The 21,314-nt window shown below is 37.4% G+C and overlaps 1 protein-coding gene across 1 annotated transcript; it reads left to right on the forward strand.

Moving 5' to 3' along the window:
• Positions 1-18,098: 18,098 nt before the first annotated feature.
• On the forward strand, positions 18,099-20,838 carry LOC307004536 (uncharacterized protein; the record flags this gene model as incomplete). The annotated part of the gene is made up of 6 exons (XM_079623854.1): positions 18,099-18,484; positions 18,615-18,672; positions 18,823-19,004; positions 19,109-19,150; positions 19,411-19,607; positions 20,176-20,838. Exons 5-6 carry the CDS (start codon positions 19,419-19,421, stop codon positions 20,836-20,838), a joined length of 852 nt encoding a protein of 283 aa, XP_079479980.1. The 5' UTR covers positions 18,099-18,484; positions 18,615-18,672; positions 18,823-19,004; positions 19,109-19,150; positions 19,411-19,418.
• Between the last annotated feature and the right edge of the window lie 476 nt (positions 20,839-21,314).

The raw sequence follows: 21,314 nt of genomic DNA on the forward strand, positions 1-21,314 counted from the left end.
AGGAACATAACAGTATTTGCCCGGTTACACTCATATGAGCAAAGATAGAGGAAGACCACATGTCCAATCAAAAGGTCATTTAATGCACCAGGCAGGGAGGAAAAATTGTCCATTACATGTTGCTTGGCTTTTCCTGGTCTGGCGTTAATATTTGCATTTTGTCCTTTTCTCTTCTGAGGCATCTTGACATCTAAAAGGTAATAGTAAATCATTAACATTTTGTATTAAATACAGGCAATGGATAAGCACAGAAGCACAAGCCAATTAGTTTAAATAAGATGCAAATAAATGGCCCAGAACCTCAATATCTACAGGAAAAGACCACATTTTTAATAATTCAAATGATAAATAATTATGTCTTGTATGTTGGGCATTTTAGACAGAACATTTTTAGCTGGTCCTTTAGCTGTTCTAAAAAAATGTGCTATTTGTGCTTTTGGAGTATTTTTAAGTGATCATTTCTTGGCTAATGCGTGTGATATCATCACAAAATTGAGTGGCTATCCCTGAAATGTTATTATTGTTATTCTTTGATTTGTCCCTCAATTAGACTTTCTAACTTATGTTTGATTTTGATTTGTCCATTCATTTGAGATTTAATTTCTATTCAGATTTGAATATAAATAGAATCTGCAAGTCTGCATAACCTCTATGCATATTTGATATTCTAATTTATTATTTTAGCACATTGTAATTTTGTATTTACACTTACCCAGATTTTTAAAACATTATTTTAGATCATTAAAACATTATTTCAGATTTTTAAAACATTATTATTCCTGTTTCTCTGCTGCATCGTTCTCCTCCCGCTCTCTCCCCGCTCCGTTTTCATTCATTCATATTTAATCAAAAAGGATGCTAAGCTCCCATCCTTAATTTAAAAGATGGATTTTGGTTGATTCATGCCATTTCCAGTTGTGTAAGTATATACAGAGTTAACAATACTAACACCGGTGGAGGAAAGAAAGTGGAGGAGACCAAAGAAGAGACAAAAAGTTGAGCGGAAACAACGCGCTGCATTTTGACAGCTCTGAGGTAACGTTGTCGGTAGTCATAAAAAAAGTGGGGGAGTTTAAATGGCCATGAAACTTTGTACAGCATACCACAAACATATGTTCTTTATGTCCACCTACCTCTGAGAAGTGTCCAAAGTAGGTGAAAATAATTTCTTCACAGTTGAATTCTTCCGTCTTGTTTAAAATCACCGTTCAGGAGGAAAATGCAGCCTGACTAGAAAAATTTTTAAACAAATGTGCAGCCGAAACCCCTAATGACGTGATTGGCTAAAAATAATCAAGGATTCCCACAGCGAGCCAATGAAAACAGCGCATTTGAGGAGACCCACTCCGAGTGATGAGGGAAAATTCGGCACAGAGATTTGGGACATAATGGCGGCCGCTATTTATTGATATGTCCACATACCTACGTTATAGCTATTAGAGATAGTCTTGTTTAACAGTGTGTAATAATCATCCAAAACGAGCACCACAATCCTACTTATGCACAAGTGACTAAGTTAGCATTAAAACACATACCCCATAACTAATACTTTTAGCCAGGAATGGATCTCTCCCCGTTTCTAATCAAAATGAAAATCCCCTCAGTCAACCACTGTGTAACGTTAAGTCAAGATGTCTGCTAAAATTATCTTTACCCAGGCTAACTTTCCGTCCACATCAGGTTAAACATTATTTGAACAAAAAAAGGAAGATGGGCCTAGTAGGACTACTAATTAATCAAAACAATACCTATAATAATATACATTACTTTAAGAGTTATTCTTACCTTTTCGCAGCACGAAGCCAGGTAGATTATAGCTTTCGGGCTTGGCTTCAGGCTTGCTCTTCGAAGGATGAGTGGAACTAATGACAGATTCTGATTGGTTGGAAGGTGTGCGTCCAAACAGTTGGTTCCAGTCAGTTTAATCACGGTTCCAGATTAATGCGCCGCCTTCTTTGAAGCCATTGAAGCACGCGTGAGCACACACGAATGCTGCTTCGCGTAGGGTGGTTATCTCCACGTCCTGTTTTTAAAATGTACAACTAAAACAACAATTATATTATAACGATCAAATTATTTGAAATTAATAAAATTATTTAATAGTATTATTGATAATATTATTGTTCATAAAGTATATTGTAGTTGTCTAAATATTTTTTATTAGGCTTTTATTTTACAAAACGATTTGATGTTATTATTATTATTATTATTTTTAAAAAGCAGATAGGCTACTGAGTGTGCATAATTTTAATGCAAGTCGATAGTCTGACCATAGGCCTTTCCTAGAATTCCACATCAGCATATTCAGACTGTAAAATAATTTAGGTGGTGCAATTGTTGATGAGTTCAAGTAAAGTGAAAACAAGTTTTAAAAAAAACATTAAAAAAACTAAACAAACAAAAAACATATTTTTAGACGAGCATAATAGGCTACACTAAAGAAAACTTATGCTCGACAAGTCAGGGCAATATGTCAAAATGTTTCAAACAATTTCAACAATTTTTTTTTAAGTCAGTTTAATATAATTTAAATCAAAATGACTTGTAGCCATGCAATTTGATTATACCTTGAATACATTTTTAAGGCTGAACTTAAGGTTTTAATGTGTCAGTTGGTGTACTTTTTTTACAGGCAAATGGGCCAAAAAAGAGATTTAACTGACATTGAAAGGTCAAAAATTGTGCAAATTAAAAAGTTATCAGATAATTAAATGCCTTAATTTTGCAGGGTCACATACTGAGAAGGACAGATGCATGTACTGCAAAATACTTTGAGAATTAAGGAGAATAATTAAGTGTAAAACACTCCAGTGCCACCAAATTCCAGAACTGCAACCTGTGAATCTCCAAAATTAGCCTAAAGCTATCAGGTTCTCAGATACTGCTAAGGTAAGGAAGTGAAACATTACCAACACTTATAAGCACAAGCTGTCTAAAGTTTAATGAAATATGAAGAGTGATTCTTTAAAGGTTTTATGGAGTGAATCTTGAGGGACCAGCACTATTCAAGTCAGACAACAGAAGGGTGGAGAGGGAGTCATGGTAACAATTAGCTAAATGGACCTTTCAGGAAGATGAACTCCCAGAACTACTGCCAGGTTCTGAGATATTTGCAAACAGTTACAAGAGGAGTTCCCCCAAGAGTCAACCTGCCACAGGCTCTTACGATACAGTTCCACTCATCAGTTATTTTATCTGGGCCTTCGCAGTGACATCACGTTGAACGTTGGTGATAATTATAAAGGTCCCAGTTTTTCGGGGCCCAACATAATGTAGCCTACATGCTTTGTCATCTCATCTCTCAATGATGTCCTTGTAACATTTTCCTAATGTGACAGAGAGAATGTTCTTGTCTTGTTTTTATGAAACATTGGGACAATGCTATTTGGAGATCATTTTACAAACTTTAACTTTAACAACATTCCCAGAATATGCTCAAAATGTTGCAAGTAGAATGTTTTAATTGTGTTAACTCGTCATATTAGAAGAACGTTTTATAAAGAACATTCAACATCTCATCTCTCAATGATGTCCTTGTAACATTTTCCTAATGTGACAGAGAGAATGTTCTTGTCTAGTTATTATGAAACATTGGGACAATGTTATTTGGAGATCATTTTACACCTTGTTACCTCAGAAACATTCCCAAAACATATTTTGAATGTTTCAGTTAAAATGTTATATCTTAGTTTACATTTAACGTTATAGGAACATTTTTCAAAATAAGAAAACATCCTTAAAATATTCGTTAAACATTATATTCAAATGTTTTCTACAGAACATTATCCAAACTTGTAGGGAATGTTAGCCAAAGTTCTGAGAACGTTTCCTGCTAGCTGGGAAAGGGGAAGGGTTTCGCTTCTCTCTTTCCAGGTAAAGCACCATGTTCGTTCCAGACTAAATGAGGGAATGACAATATCAGACACAGATAATTATTTAAAAGTATGTCTTAGGTTTTCATAAGAGCAGTCTTAAATTAGTTAAACAACATATTAAATTAACAAAGAGTTGTGAGAAAATGAAATGCGTGTCAGATCAGCAATAACCATGATCACGATTAAAACTATTTATCGTGCAGCCCTACAAACAGGTGTAAAGAAATGAGCCTGCTCTGTTGTCCCCTGTTGTTTCACTTACAGGTTGTACATCAATGAACGAGGTTATATTAGAACTTGTTCGTTCATCAGCTTTTAAATTAAACAAAGTGCATTTCTAACTAAGGTCAACGTAGAATGATTGAAATTAACTTAAATATGTCATAGTTAAATATGTACTCTGGTAATCTGAAAACATTTAGTGTTATTAAAGGGATAGTCCACCTTATAATGCAAATTTACTTACCCTCATGTCTAATTTACTCACCCTCATGTTGTTCCACACCTGTACAAGTTTATTTCTTCTGCTGAACATCAAAATATATTTTAAAGAATGTCAGTAACCAGACAGTTGACGGTAGCCACTGACTTCCACAGTAGGAAAAAAGTACTATAAAAGTCAATGGCTACTGTTAACTGTTTTGTTACCAACATTCTTCAAAATATCATCTTTTGTGTTCAGTAGAAGAAAGTCATTCAGGTTTGTAATAACATGAGGGTGAGTAAATGACTACTGAATTTTCATTTTCGGGAGAACTATCCCTTAAAGGAGAACTCCGGCGCAAAATTAACCTTTGGTCTAATTAGACATTGTTACCTAGTCAACCGTTATCTGAGATTTGTTTTCCTGATTGTCGAATGTAAATAGTTTTATCTCTAAAAACAGTTTAGCCTATAACGCTAGTATAACGCTAGTATATGGGGCATTGAGTAATGACAAATAAAAATCGCTTGTTAATACCACTAAAAAGGCTCAAAATAGCCCCACACTAACACGGTAGCATAATGAGGGTCCCTACCTTCAAACCGAAGCATTGAGAACTGTGTAAGTGTCCAGACAGTTTAATAAGAAGATATTTTATACATACAGTCAACTTCTCGTAGCCATCTTTGAAAAACAGACTCTACCAGTCGATCTCCGAACGCCGATCCAAGTGCGCTGGACCATATGAGATTCTACACAGTTCAGCGCATTTGGATCGGCGTTCCTAGATCGACTGATTGAGTCTGTTTTTCAAAGATGGCTACGAGAAGTTGACTGTATGTATAAAATATCTTCTTATTAAACTGTCTGGACACTGTCAAAGTTCTCAATGCTTCGGTTTGAAGGTAGGGACCCTCATTATGCTACCGTGTTAGTGTGGGGCTATTTTGAGCCTTGTTAGTGGTATTAACAAGCGATTTTTATTTGTCATTACACTATGCCCTATATACTAGGGGACTGTTCGTTATTTATTTAAGGGGCCACCGGAGGAGTTTTGAGATCTATAGTCAAAAAAGACTTGACCCTCCCTTCGCCAGGCAATACATTTTTCTATGACCCTCCAAAATGATTGTGAAAAAAGGCATGACCCTCCCCGATCATTTATTGATTTCTTCTGTACTGGTTTGCGCTTGGCAAAGATGTTCAGATATCTCTATGCCTAGACCTACACCAAACGTTCATTAAAAGACTCCTGCACACCCGCATTTTTCAATCTGGCGCAGCACTGACTCGCGATAGAAACGGCATGATTTGATTTGTTAAACATGAGGATTATCCGACTGGCATCGCCGCTCACTCTAACGTTAACCTAGATAATTGTTCGCTGTTCTTAGGCGCATAACCAAGTGTGTGTGCGGAGTGTGTAGCGCGCACTGCATGACATGGAGGCGCCGATGCGATTTGCATTTTCCTATCAACAGTGGAAACAACTTAAAATACTCTATTTATGGCCATACAGAAAAGAATAATGCATCAGTCGCAATACTTTTATTTGTGTAAACTCACAATAACAAGAAAACGTTTTGCTTTCGTAAAATAAAATAAAACAATCAGGGCGCGCTTTCATGGTCTCCGTGAACTGTAGCACGTCAAAAAAAAAAAAAAAAAAAAAAAGCTGAAACATATCGTAGGCTATATAGCATACTAGCCTCAAATATATGAAAAAATATCTATATAAAGCTTGATATGTCCACTTTTAAACGAAAAAAATCAAATCGAAAGCAAATATCATTTGATTATGTATAATCCGTATAAGATGCATTTCTCTAAAGGCGCACTTTACAGCGGAGATGTATGGAGACATGTTTGCAGCACTGATTTAGGAAAAAAAGAGTTTATTAATAAACAATTAAAATGCATCGTTATTTTTAAATACATATTTATTCATTAGCATGCTTTTGCGTCAAGATTATGCATGCGCTTGAGCGCAGAATGGGCTATATCCCATGCAGTATTTAAGCAGAAATTAACGTGCGACTACTCAAATATTTAGTATATGGCAACAATACATTTACTATATTTGACATTATTTAATTAGTAAGTATCCAGCTCTTTACATGACATTTTTGAGTTAACAATTAGGCTAGTTAATGAACTAATAAAATAATAGAACAAGTTGCTAACTATAATTCTATTTAGCATGACTTGTTCCACCACGCAAATGACTGTTTTTAAGGTGACAATCTGTTTTCACATCTTCACATTTGAAGATTTACTGTATCTTGAAGATTGTTGTATTGTGTTGTATCTTCTGTTATAAAGATTGACATTTCGTTAATTAAAAAAATGAGCACATAAAAAGACCAGGTATAAATGCCCTCCGAAACGCATTCGAGACGGATTTGAATCCGATCGCTCAAACCACTTCAGGAGGTCAGGGCCACATTCCCGACAAAACTGGACATGTGTAAATGCATCTGGTTGTGGAAACCACATATGTAAATTGTACTCCTCCCAAAAAATGCAATAAAATAAAAATAAACGTGAGAGACGACGCTACTGCAACACGCATCACTGCAGATGAGCCAACGTGCAAACTATTTGAAGAATTGAAGATAGGATTTAAAATCCGTTTTGCAAAAACGCATTTATGCGACCACACCAGGTGTAAATGGAATCGTTTTGATAAATCAGATAGCTATCCGATCTGAGAAAACGCATGAAGTGGCCAGGTGTAAACAGCCCTAATGTAGCACGCGTTATTTGTGTTTGTTTTCAGAGATGATAGCCTAACAGTCGTTTTATACTTGTGCTTATGCGATATCACAATTTTTGATCGTGGATGATGTAATATCTCCACGATCTGCTTTTGAAGAAATATGGTAGCCTATCGTGCTACAGCGCACATCTATCAACTGCAGTTCTGGCGCCTCAGTCCCAAACACGACGTAGGTAGGCTACATATCACATGCAGCGGTAGAGTTACACTCACAGGACACTGCTTGTGATTCGCAATCACAAAAGTTTATTTGCTCGTGGTAAACATTTCATTGGCGTTCTGTTCTGACATGATGCACCTTTTCTGAGCGCGTGCGCACTGTCACACAGCGCCAAACTGGACTTGATCTTTCCATCTTTCGCGTCTGATTTTTGTTGGGTCAGACCCATCTGCTAGCTATGGGGGGCCCGAGACTGAGAGAGCTACATGGAAAAATATGCACAAAACAAGCCACTTTGAAAGTTTGTTGTTTTCATGAATACAAAAGTTGGGTGACCCTCCCCCTAGACTAAAAAAAGTTGGATGACCCTCCCCTCAACAAAGAATAAAAAGGCATGACCCTCCCCTATTTTCCTCCGGTGGCCCATTCCATAAATACCGAACGGTCCCTAGCGTTATACTAGCGTTATAGGCTAAACTGTTTTTAGAGATACAACTATTTACATTCGATAATCATGAAAACAAATCTCAGATAACGGTTGACTAGGTAACAATGTGTAATTAGACCAAAGGTTCATTTTGCGCTGGAGTTCTCCTTTAAAGCAGTGCTTCTCAAACCGGTCCTGGGGACCCCATACCACTGCACATTTTGTATCTCTCCCTTATCTAACACACTTGATTTAACTCATCAGCTCAATAGTACAGACTGCAAGACTTAAATTGAGTGAGACATTTTGTGGATAATTAAAAAATATTTTATAAAATCACCTGTAGTTATTTCATATTTTTAATTAATTCCAATGTATTAGTCTATTCGTATAACGATCGCCCGAGAGCATTGCGCCCATTATTTGATTGCAGTTTCAAGATAGTAAAAATCATAAATAAATGTTGTTAATGTTTATTCTACTTGGCAGTTTAAAAAAAAATACACGATTCAATGATCATCATAATTATTTTAATGATTGTGTACCAAATTGCATGACAAACCAAAATAATAAATTTTATTATTTAGTACATAAGCCTGGTCTCTCCTAAGGTTTTTTTCCCCCTCTCCATTCTGATGGAGTTTGGGTTCCTTGCCACTGTTGCCTCTGGCTTGATTAGTTGGGGGCACTTAATATTCATCAATATTATAGATTTGATTGCACTGACAATATCAGATGAGAACTGAACTGAATGACTTTTCAGAGCCGATTTAAGACCAAATTGAACTACAGTAACTACTTCATAATTTATTATATTTACACGGTTTTTGTACGGAACTGAAGCAACACTGAACTGACTTCAGCTGAACAATGACTGTTTTTGATGGGAATTGTACTGAGCTGGACGACGACATCACTGTTTTCAGCAGAGCTGCTTTATAGCCAAATTGAACTAAGGACACAAACACAGAGAACATACTGCAGCATAATCAAATATTGTATGTAAAGCTACCTTTCGAAAATGACTAACAAAAACAGATAAATAATTGGTAGACTTAACTTACAGCTTCTTTAGCATAACGTATGCAGCCACTAGCCAGTGACGTTACACTGCATCCAACACCGCCGAGTCAGTTTCAAGTACAAGAAACCCGCTAGTTCGACAAACGAAAAGCATTCGTGAGCATTCGTGTTAAATAATGTAAGGGTCCGTCGTCAATAATTCATAGTTAATTTCAACATAACTTCTTATTGACTTTCTGACTTCTTTGACTAACTTAACGTTAATATAGTTAATAAAACAGTGTTACTCACCTTTACGCTCGCTCCTGCTTGAACCTCTCGTTCTCTTGTTAACGTTGTGATTTGAACAGTGAGGACAAAACAAACCCAAGAGCTGGGTCATTGTCAGCTGATTACGGAGAAAATAACCCAGCGACATATTCAAAATGCTCAACCCAGCATTTGGGTTTAAAAATAACCCAGTTATTTTTTAGAGTGTAGATTAATATTTATTAATAATCTTTAATTGCCTATTCAATGAAGACCAGAAGAAAAAGCTTGTATTTAACCCCTTTATTTTAAACTTCATTTTGATTTTGACTGTCAAATGATTGCTCTTTCTCTTCCTTTATACTTTCTTTCTCTCTGTTTCATAAAAAATATTTTTATTGTAATAAGTGTCTATTGAGACAAAGATTTTTAGTTTTTTTCTTTCCCAGAACTAGTGTAGGTCATGTAACGTTAAAGGGATACTCCACCGTTTTTTCATATTAAACTATGTTATTTCCTTATTTTAATCTTTAAGCCACAGGCGTTTAAGTTTACAGCCCGCCTTTGCGTGGAAAAGGCAGCTTTCGCAACCAATTGTAAAGACCTCTTGCACGGCCATTACTCTAGTTGACCAATGAATGAGGTCTGTCTCCTGCTGCGTTAATTTCGTTGAATCTGCACCGCTCACTACATTGGATTTTAGTTGGCGAAATTAAAATCTATCAAAATGAACCAATCCAGTTCATCAGGGTAAATCTTGTTACTTGTTTGATTTGGTGCAATTATTCGTCATTATCTGATGGGATTATTCCTAATATTCCTTGTTCAAGTTGTTATGAGTGATCCCCAGCTGAAAAGCTTGGACCAGTTTGAAACCTTCATAAAAAAATCCCAAACACAGTTGTCAAGTTTTTTTGTTTGTTATGTGTGTTCTAGGACTATTATTTTGTATTAATTTTTGCCCTGTCGTTTCTTTGTTCTTGTTTTCTCCTATTATTTCTTGTTTTGTCTGATTTTATTAGTCACTAGTTTGCTTTAGTTGTTACTCATTGCGTTCCAAACCTGTTTCAATTTGAATTACTCGGTATCATGTGTTAATGTACCCTTATTTTGATTCAAATCTTTGACTGGTGTTGCATTTTATTTTCTTGTTTCATGATGGATTACCTTCTCTGTTTTTGTTAAAGCATAAAACCTGTTTTTTAGATCCACATCTCCTCTTCCTTTTTCTATCAGCCGTGACAACAGCTAGCGGCCTAAGATTGCTATAGGTTGTTTGTTTTGCATGTATTTGTAACATTTGTCCAAAAACAGTGATGCCGTCTTGTCTTTTCAGAGATGGGCAGCAGCTACCCCAATAATTTTTGTAAGAGGTCTCCAACATATTACTCGACCTTAGATGTAGATTGGCATCCATTCATGAGGATATGGACTTTGTCTATATAAGAATTGAACAAGTTCAAAATGTATTGTCCAGGTTTTCCAAAACCACTTTAATACCCAATGCTCCAGAAGTTTTGCGGAATCTGGTGTCTGCATTGGAAATACTAGTCACTACTTGTCAGTGCACAGTTACCAAGCCAATGGTTACCAAGCACCGATTATTCGATCAGGAAAAATGGGACGCCCTCGTTTTGACATATCAAAAGAGCACCTTGAATTCCTTCTTGAATTTGACTTCACTGTTCCTGAAATTGCTAGACTTTTGGATGTGAGTGTTAGAACAATTAGAAGATGAATGAAAGAATTTGAATTATCAGTGAAGCAGAGTTTTACAGACATTAGTGAGGAGGATCTCCAACGAATTGTGGCAACAACTCCCAACTCTGGATACAGAATGGTCTCTGGATATCTGAGGAGCATAGGCATAAGGTATGGCAAATAAGATGCTTACTATATTGTACTCTAAAAATATATTCTTAACCTACAAGCTTTACTTAAGAAATAAAATGTCTCTAAAATCCAAGTCAACAAAATGAAAGCTTTAGCTTAAGTTCTGCCAGAAAGACTTAATTACTACGTCACTTATTAACTTAAATTCTATCCAATCACGTCTTTATACTTTCTGTATAAAAGATCGGTACTTACACATGCCGACGTGACAACAACCTCCCCCCTCCCCACCACCACCAGGATGGTCCTGTTCATGCCTCCCAGGGGGGTCGGCTGCGCCCCTGCCTTTGTCTTCAGGCAGGAGATGCAGATCCGCTACCCTCGGATTACGACCTATGGACGGGGCCTACGCCAAAGAACTTTATAAATTATGCTTGCTGGGCTGTCAATAAATGTATGCTTCGTTACATAATTTTATCTCCCGAGTCTTTCTGGTAGAACTTACATTATCACATGTACGGAATCTATCTTTAGTTCAATATCCTGAACTATATTTAAAAGAAAAACTTTTGCCATATATTTAGTGTTATGCTTTTTTCCCCCTAAAAGGATCACTCAGCAAAGAGTCCGAGCAACTCTCCGATCCATTGATCCTATTGGAAGTGTCTTACGAGGCCTTGAGGTCATGCTCATACCAAGAAGACCCTACCCTATCTGTTCCCTCGCCACTGTCACTTTGGCACATAGATGGAAATCACAAGCTTGTGAGGCAAGTCTTTGTTTGTTTACTTCATAATATTCAATAATATAAGAATTTCAAATTCAACAAAATCCACAAATAAAAAAACAAACCACTGTTCAGCCGTACATCATGGAGACAATACAAGTTTTAAAAAAAAAAGTCTTACAGACTTTTAATCTTGAAATTAAAACAAGTAATCAAATTAATAGATGTCAACATTTGGGATACAGTGTCTTTTATTTATGATGGTAAAAAAAAAATTAATAGTAGTACATTTAGTTGATCAGTTTCCCTTTTCCATCAATTAAAAGCAAACTTTCTTCCAAAAGAAATTTCAGTTTTATAATGTATAAATCATCAACATACTTGGAAGACATTTATTTGTGAAAATATGTTTTTTTTTAATGTAATTGTGCAATTTTAAAACTGATCAGTATGCAAATGGTTATAAATATTTTATAATGTTATATTTTAGCTATGTGTAACAAAAATGTAAACTAACCTTTTTCATTATTTTAGTTTTCCTTTTAACAATGTCAGTTACCATTATGATTGTGGAGAATTATGGAAGTTGACATGATGTGAAGGTAATCCTCTGAATTTGTCCTCTGCATTTAACCCATCCAAGTTAGTGCACACACATTAGGAGTACTGAACACACACACACACACTGCAAACTTTGAAACTGTGGACACACGCACACATTCACTGCAGTGCCAGGGGAGTGATTGAAGGTTAGATGTCTTGCTCAAAGGCACCTCAGTCATTTCCTGCTGGTACTGAGAATTGAACCCACAACCTTCAAGTTACAAGTCCAACTCACTAGATAGTCGATGTATTTTATAAATAAAAATTTGGTGTATACAGATTGTATACATACAGTTTTTTTCAACTGCTTACACACAAAATCCTTACTTGTCACACAAATTCTGAAACCTGACACTCAAACACCAGAACCACACACCAAATCTGCAAAACCATACTCTAATTCTCGGCCTTCGACTTCAATTTTCAGTTTTCAATTTTATAAAACACTTTTTGCAAACCACAACACACAATTCTCTATGTAACACACAGAAATCTAACAGGAAGTATCTTGATTTCCTTTTTCAAATGCAACCTATCAAAATGCCACAGTAATTCATCAGAGCCTCACACACACTCATATGTGCAAACACTCATTGCTTTACTTAACACCAACCAATCATGGCTTTATGATAGGCCTATAAATAGGCCAAAGGTCAAGTTATAGGTTTATCGGACTGTGTAATACTATATTCACAACAAACAATGCTTACAGTAAAATAATAAAGTTAGGTTTCAATCTTACTTTCGTGCTAACCGTGAATTTTTCAACATCTCTCTGCCAATTACTTTCAATCTTGTACAGAAATGTACATATGAACTCATGAAAGAAGAGCTTTAGGGTTTGAATAACTGGGTATGTGATATATCCTGAAATATAATATTATCCCTCTACTGCATAGCGTTGCTCTCAGGCAACGGAAAGTGTTTTTAAGTTTAATTTCCAGTACATGTTTCTTTAAATAATTGCAACCACTCAGAATGGTCAAATGATTGCTATAGAATGGTCCAATAAGGTGTGGGAGTCACTATCAAGCATCATTTGAAGGCGGGACTTCCTTTTCTGACATGTGGTCACAGGAGCACATGGTGTGAGAAGGTGGTAAGATTATTTGCTTCAGTAATCTTATTTACAATGACATGAACTGTAAATAAAAAATATATGTATGTGCATGAAGGTGTAGAGAAGCCGTTTGTCAAGTTTTATTAACTTTTTTTTAATTTAGCATGTTTAGAAATTCAGTTTTTCTTCTTGTTGCCTCAGGGCAACGTTATGCGATAAGGGGTACTTTTTATGGAGGTCTTTGCTGACAATGTGTTTGGATGTTATCACACATCATTACATGTTATTTGTGCACAATATGGTAAAATAATAATAATAATAATTAAATTGTACTTTTACAGGCTAGTGTTCAGTGCAATAGCAATGCTAATGGTAGATGTGTCTTTCTTGAAGGCCAAAATCAGTGTTTTTTCTTTTTCTGCACTGATGTTTACAGGAAAATGGATGCAGGGACATTTTATGGTAGAAAAGAGCAAGTCCCAGATGTGCGGATGGATGCTACAGGCCACTGGATCATCATGGATGAGAAGAAGGGGAGGTGCAGAGTTCCAGGCTGCAAAGGCACTCCAAAAGCTAAATGCAGGAAGTGTAACACCCACCTCTGCTTTACAAGCACTTCCAACTGCTTCTTGAAGTTTCACACAGAGTGAGAAAGTGAACTGTTCAAACAGGTTCTACAGTGTTTGAAAAAAGAAAACTACCTCTGTTTGATGGATTGACAAATAAGTTTTAGTCAGATTAAATACTTTACTTGCTAAGACATATTTGAAGTGTTTTTAAAAGGAAAATTACCACTGTTTGATGTGTGTAAATGGACCAAATGCTACAATTAAATATTTGAAACCCATTATTAATTGAATAGAGTGCCAGTTCCCTCTTGATTTTCCTAATAAACGTTGAGACAATATTAATTTTTTTTGTGATTTACTACCTATACTGCATAGCGTTGCCCTGAGGCAACAAAATAAAATCTGCTAAGGGGGTGTTTTTTTTTGTTAATCTGTTATCTTAAATCTTCAAGAAAATAAGATTAAAATTTTTTTTTAATGCAAAAACATAATTCATGCATTAGAGGGTTAAGGCAAAGGTGTTTGCAACGTAAGACAAATGTTTGCTTTTGAGATGTGTTTGAGATATTTTGAATGCAGTGCTTCATTTTACAAGAGATGTGAGGCATTTTGCATTTTGTGTGTGCAATTCTTGGATTTGTGTGTAAAGTTGTGAAAAAAAAGAGCCAAAGTTTTGAAAATGTAAGCAGTTGACAGAAAAATAATATACACTATATTAAATGCATACAGTATTCATCAGCTATACTTTCCAAGATGCACTTATTTGTAACAATCCTATCGCATGTGTTCCTTTGGAATAATTGTTATTTTGCTGTTCTTATTTTAGATGGCGAATAATTGTCCATGGAGGAATTGATGGGTATAGCAGGAAAATCATGTATCTTCAAGCAAATACTAACCACAAAGCCTCAACAGTTCTTCAGTGTTTTCTGGAGGCTGTACAGAGTCATGGATTGCCTGTTCCTGTCTGAAGTGACAAGGGTGATGAAAATGTTGATGTTGCTCGTTTCATGTTAGAACATCCCTTAAGAGGTTCAGGTATTTTAACACATAAGCACATCATATAGAATTGTTGCTCAATAATGACGTAATTATAGAAATAGTTTTGTTGTATAGGCAAAATTATACAGATACAATTTCTAAACGGCCACTTAACCTCATCATTTGTTTTATTTCAGAAAAGGAGCCTGAAGGCCTGCGAGCAACAGCAGGAGTAAAAAAACAAAAAAACATGCTCAGCTTGTTGAAACCCATTAACGGAATATTACGGTTAAAACAACCTGAACAGCTACAATGACAATGAAAAAAAAATAATTACACGGACAACTGCCACTAATTATCAAACCTTTTAAATCAACATATGTAATTGTACCTTTAGCCTCAGTAGAGCTGCAATCTTCTTTTCGATGAGTGAAACCACCTCAGCAGTAAAGGTCTTTGCACAGTGAAATTTCCGCACGTTAAAAAATAAATACCTATGACCCCACGTTTGCACAATGCCCCTTAACTTTCGTCTGTCATTTAAAAATTAGGATCGTATTCGACTTATTTTGATTCTACGGATTCGGCAAGTATTTTAAGAGGTAATGAAGAACATGAAAAAAACGCATACGAATATTTCAGACTTTCTCTGAATTCAAAAGACGAATCAAAATTCGACTTTCCCTAAGACTGTCCTTAACTAAAATGTTGCTATTTTAGCTTGTTATTCACTATAGGGAAAAAATGCAGTTGGCAAATGTGATTTTTAAATAGCATATTTTTAAATAGCATATTTTATCATTAAAATCACTTTGACATTTATGGTGATCTGAGGGGCCGGGGAGTCCAGTTGAGGGGGCGTAATTCACTAGCTTTAATGATAATTGTATATTTTATAGGCCTACATTAAAGTGTATTTCGTTTTTTATTTTGATTTTTTACATTTATTTATTGTATGCTACTGTTAAATTACTGTAGCTGAAAACATAAATAAACCACTGTTTATTTAATTTGTATATTATGTTGTTTATATGAAACTTTATTTGTTCTTATATTTTTAATAACAGATAACAGATTGGTTACCTGAGTACATATGTATAAAGTACAGTCACACTGTGTGATTGTGAATTTTAATTGCTGTTTTTAACACTGACTTTTGTCTTTTCTGTTCTTTTACAGATCACTATTGCACATCAAGTAAACAAAACAAATTTTTTGATTTCTTTTTATTTAATTTCTGCAAACAACTTGCACAATGACATCACGCTGGTCAAAAACGCGGAAAATTAAATCAATGCTTAGGGCCATAGAGTCAGAAATCCTATCCTATATAGGAGAAAACCTATACTGGTTCCAACATGCAAGGCAACCCTGTTGCAGAACTGGAACATGTTGAATTTCCAAGTGTAGCATTGGAGTCAGGTGTTTCAGAATCCAGCTCAGTTGTGCAGCAACCAAGTATAGGGGAACTTGAGCAGAGGTCAGCATTCAGTGAGTCCCATCTCTCATTGGACTCGGTTTACAACTGTCCATCAGCTAGGCCTGTTGATTCAGAATCAGATGATTCTGATGCTGAAGCTCCAACATTAGAGTTAGTGACGAGTCTAAGATTTTGGGCCTCTTCCTTTTCTGTCTCATTAGCAGCATTGACTGCACTCTTGAGCATTTTGCGAGTGTTTCATCCAGAATTGCCAAGAGATGTTCGGACAATTCTCAAGACACAAGGTGAAAAAACTGAGAAAATGGAAGGTGGGGAATATTATCACTTTGGTCTAGCTACTGGATTGATGTCAAAACTGAAATCTTTGAAGCTGCCTGCTAATTTGACCTCAATTAAGCTGCAGTTCAGTATAGATGGTTTACCACTATTCCGAAGCAGCAGAACTCAATTCTGGCCCATTCTACCATTAATGTTGATTACAGAAAATCGCCATTCCTTGTCAGCCTCTTCTGTGGCTTTACCAAACCAAAGAGTGTCTTTGAGTATTTGGGCCCATTTATTGAGGACCTTAGTGGCATTCAAAAAAAAATGGCATTGTTCACAATGGGCAGCAGATTATGGCAGAAGTGTGCTCATTTATATGCGATGCACAAGCTTTTATTAAAAATATAAAAAGCCACAATGGTTATTCAGGCTGCAACAAGTGTTTTCACTTGTGGGTGAATGGCACAACAAGATGACATGTCCGGAAACAAATGTTAGATTGAGGACAGACACAGACTTCAACTCTATGACTGATAATGAACACCACTTAAAACAAACACTGTCCCCGCTAGCTAGTCTGGTCAAAATGGTAACAATGTTCCAATTAGATTACATGCACGTGTGCTGTCTTTAGTTACTATATATTTGGATGAGGGGCAAATCACTGGCAACTAGGTTGTCAAGTAAATCAATCGAAGAGATATCCGTTAAATTGAAGGGACTAGCACCTTTCACTCCTGAGTTCAGTCGGAAACCCAGGCACCTCTCTGAAATAGATCGGTGGAAGGCTACAGAGCTTCGATATTTCATGCTTTATGCTGGCCCAGTAGTCCTGAAAAATACCGTTGCCCTTGAAATTAATGAAAACTTTATGTTACTTTCTGTGGCTATGCATCTGCTGTTGTCTCCTGGAACATCAGAGGAAATGATTGATTGCACTCAGGAATTGTTGACTTAATTCGTAACTCACTTTGGGCAACTATATGGGAAAGGTGAAATCACCTACAATGTCCATCAGCTGACACACTTGGCGTCAGAATACCGTCTGTTTAGTCCCTTGGACAACATATCTGCATTTCCTAACGATAATTATTTAGCACAACTGAAGCACCTATTGCGCAAGCCTCACTTGCCTTTACAGCAGTAGTAAAAAGGCTCTCAGAATCACCCGCACCGACCTTGGACACAGTGAAGAAAGGACAAAAATTCATGCATCCTCATTATGATGGTCCATTGATCTCTTCATTAAGTTATGGGGACCAGTACCGTAAGCTTGTTACGGAAAAGAACACGTTTTCATCTAGGTCTGGGGATAACTGTTTTCAAATTGTAGCTGACATTGCCGTTGTTGAAAACATTGTTAGGGTAGGTCAGGAGACTTACTTAATTTTTCAAAAGTTTACCAAGAAAGAATCCTACGGCCAGTATCCCTTTCCATCTGCAAACATTGGGGTATATACAGTTTGGGGGTTGAGCAAGAATGTTGGTCTGACAAGGCTTCAGCATATCGGCAAAAAGTACATACAAGTACAAAACACAGTTCATCGCCATTCCCATCATTCATACCAAATAAAATTTCCAAAATTTCCAAATCAGTTCATATAATCAGTTTATGCAGTCAGTTCGTCAGTTTATAAATACATTTTGTTGTGCTTTAATTTCAATTTCAAAGACTCTATAGAAAACAGAGTAAACAAAAATTACCAAGTGGTGCGTTTTACAGTTCAGCAGTAGTGCAACTGAAATTGTGCCAAACATATGGGTTGAAGGGGATAAAGTCTTCTGGCCCCCATACCCTTCTAAGGACTCTTATTAGGCAACCAATCCGTCTCCTCATAACTCGTGGTGGGTGTTCTGGTATAAGAATCGTGGTATAAGAATCTGAACAATGGTCTGACAATCCCCTGTCTGACAATATTTCTCCTGACTCTGACTGTACTTGACTGTTATTCTATGTTTGTAGATAGTCATGATGAGGCAGCGAGGAGCCTGGACAGATATGTAAATAAAGATTGTGACACCACCGACATCCAGTCTGAGGAGGAGAGCCACTATGGCCTAAAAAGAAGGTAATAATGAATGTCCAATTTCCAGTTGCACACATTTGGCAGATGCCTTTGTCCGAAGCAAACATAGAAAAGGTTTCGACCATTTGTTGTAAGTTGACAATTTAAGTGCTTTGCTCCCTTGTACTTTTAGACCGAATCCAGTTTATCGCCGAGCGCAGATTCGCCCAACCCCAAAGTGTTATTTCCAGGTATAGTTAGCCACATTGTGGCTGTGTGTGTGTGTGTGTGCATAAAGAAAGCTTTTGCAAAAAATAGAGAATCTAATTATGCATTACACACATCTGCCCCTAACCACCTCCCCCCCCACCCACATATTTTTTTTTATTTACACAAAGCAGCGACCCAACTAGCCAGTCAGGACAGCCAACCATCACCACCTCCACGAATCTATCAGACCCTCCAACGCCCCAATTCCCCCATGTTGTCTTACCCCAATGTCCCAGCATCGTTCCCTGGAGATGAATTGGCGTTCTCTTCAATGAATTTACTCCAGAGGCCATCTCCGTATGCTTTTAAAAAGGTATGCTTTTAAAAAGAAGTAATTAAATTCAGTCAATTCAAACATTCAAAATTCAAACCAAATGCAGTATATCCAGTCAAATGGTTTAATTTCTCTTTTCATAGTTGTTACAGATTCTTCAGAAACTGCCAGGCTGGCATTAAAAGGTAAGTACAGTTAAATCCTAGGGGTCCAGCCTTATCTTTCCTCAATGATTTGAATCATTGAAGGATTTACCACTTATCAACTGTTAGCTTAAACCAATGGAAGGAGACATTGCTAAAATTGAACATTAGTGTATGACAATGATAAAATATATATGTTTTTTTAATAATATTAAAAAAACATTACACTGACTGCTCTATGTAATTTTTATGATACATTTCTTTGTTCAACATCTTGTTTGTACAATTTTCTTTGTCAATAGATGTGGCTATGCCAAAGCTTCTTACTGCAGTGACGGAGCTGTCCAAGGAGGTGAAGGACCTGCGGGAGGAGTTCAGGCAATTCTGCCAGTCCTGCAGGTGTGAACAGTCGGAGTCCTTGGAGCTGCCCCTCCACACCATGGAGGCCCTGGACCGTGCAGCAGAGACACTGCTAAATGGCACAAACCGCCAGGCAATGGTAGTTGTTTAATAGTTAATTTATATATAATAGTTTAATCATTCTTCTGTCAGAAAACTTCACTGATATGCACACCTTCCTTAAACTGCCTGACAGTTATGACAGTAGACTCATGGGTTAATTTGTATTGAACCTTAGTCTCAGTCATTCCACGTTTCACATTTCAATATCTCCTAAAAACTGCTGTTGTTTCAGTACGTCTTTATCAATCCAAGTTACATTCAGACTGAAAAAATAATAATTCTGCACAGACCAAATTGGTTGAAAATTATGTTCGATCTTGAAGCACTGTACAGAGGGATATTTCACAAAAGCAGAATCAAGAAATCCAAGACCCTGAGCTGTTATTACTCTGGAGTTACATAAGGTCACTGTAGCTTTGTCGTTTTCGCAGATCAGTCTGAACAGGGAATGTTTTAATAACGTTGTCATCTGGACAAAAAAATAAGTTTCTGGTTTTTGTACGTTGTTATCATGTAAACATACCCTTACTCTGTATAATACTCTGTTTAGTTCAGTTCTTTGTCCAGTTTTGTTAATACTTTGTGGTTGTGTTATGCTATTCCAGTTAGAAGCTGGCCCATCAGCTCCCCAAGAGACGGAGGATAGAGCGGGCAAGGAGGGAGGGCCCTCGGGAACGGAGGAGGCTTCAAGGGAGAGCCTTCATGTCTTCCATGAGGGTAGGCAGAAGGCCGGGAGTTGGTCGTTGGTCCCGGTCAACCCTGTGCTGATACTCGGAGATTCGAATTTAAAACGAATGCCCAAAACAAGGGCGTGGGATCTGGAGATCCACAGTTTTCCGGGGGCCACAATGGCGGATGGGTATACCATCCTGAAACACAGGATTAAACCCACAGAGGTGCCGGAACAAGTGGTCCTATCATTTGGGATAAACGACCGGACCAACGCCAACTCCCAGGCGTTGGGAAAAATCCTGGGCAGGCTGATTGAAGCAGCAAAGGGGGCATTCCCGGGGGCGAATATTCGCGTCCCTCTGGTTAATTTTGACCAGGCTCTCCCAGGGAACCATAGGGATGACCTGAAAATCCTGAACAGGTGCATCCAGGAATCGGGCCACAGTATTCCCCTTCTTCCGGGGGAGAGGTTCCAGGTGGGTGACGACAAGCTGCACTGGACGCCAGGAACAGGCAGAGCGATGTTGCAGCACTGGCAGGAGCCAGGAACAGGCAGAGTGATGTTGCAGCACTGGCAGGAGCAGTTAAAAGAGTGAAGGGGCCGTTCCGCCAGGGCCCCGAGCGGAAGGATGTAGTTAAAAAAGCAAATAAAAAAATTTCTGTAATTAATTTGTCCCGGCATTTTCAATTGACACCAGCACAAGAGAACTTATTAGACAAGGGTTTATCCTTTATCCCTTCTCATTTAATAAAAAAAGCGGATAAAGGGTCCCTTCTGGCGGATCTGGGACAATTTCATGCCAAAATACAGAGAGCAGTGTTTTTTGGTCCTAGGGAGGAGGGAGATGCTCAAATTCGGCCCTTTTGTGAGAGATCGGGCTGGGTGCCCCGGCCTCAGCAATTACCAGGGGAAGTATGGGAGTTTGTGGATAGAAATGTTAAGGGGGCCCAGGCGGCCTTATTTGGGACAGAGGCTCCGGGGCAAAACTTGCCCCCAGAGGAGATCAAAACTCTAGAGGAGCTGAAATCTAGGCAGGCGATTGTTATCAAACCAGCAGACAAGGGGAGCACA

Source organism: Phoxinus phoxinus (genome assembly GCF_949152265.1).
Source record: "Phoxinus phoxinus genome assembly, chromosome: 9".
Taxonomy (NCBI): Eukaryota; Metazoa; Chordata; class Actinopteri; order Cypriniformes; family Leuciscidae; genus Phoxinus; species Phoxinus phoxinus.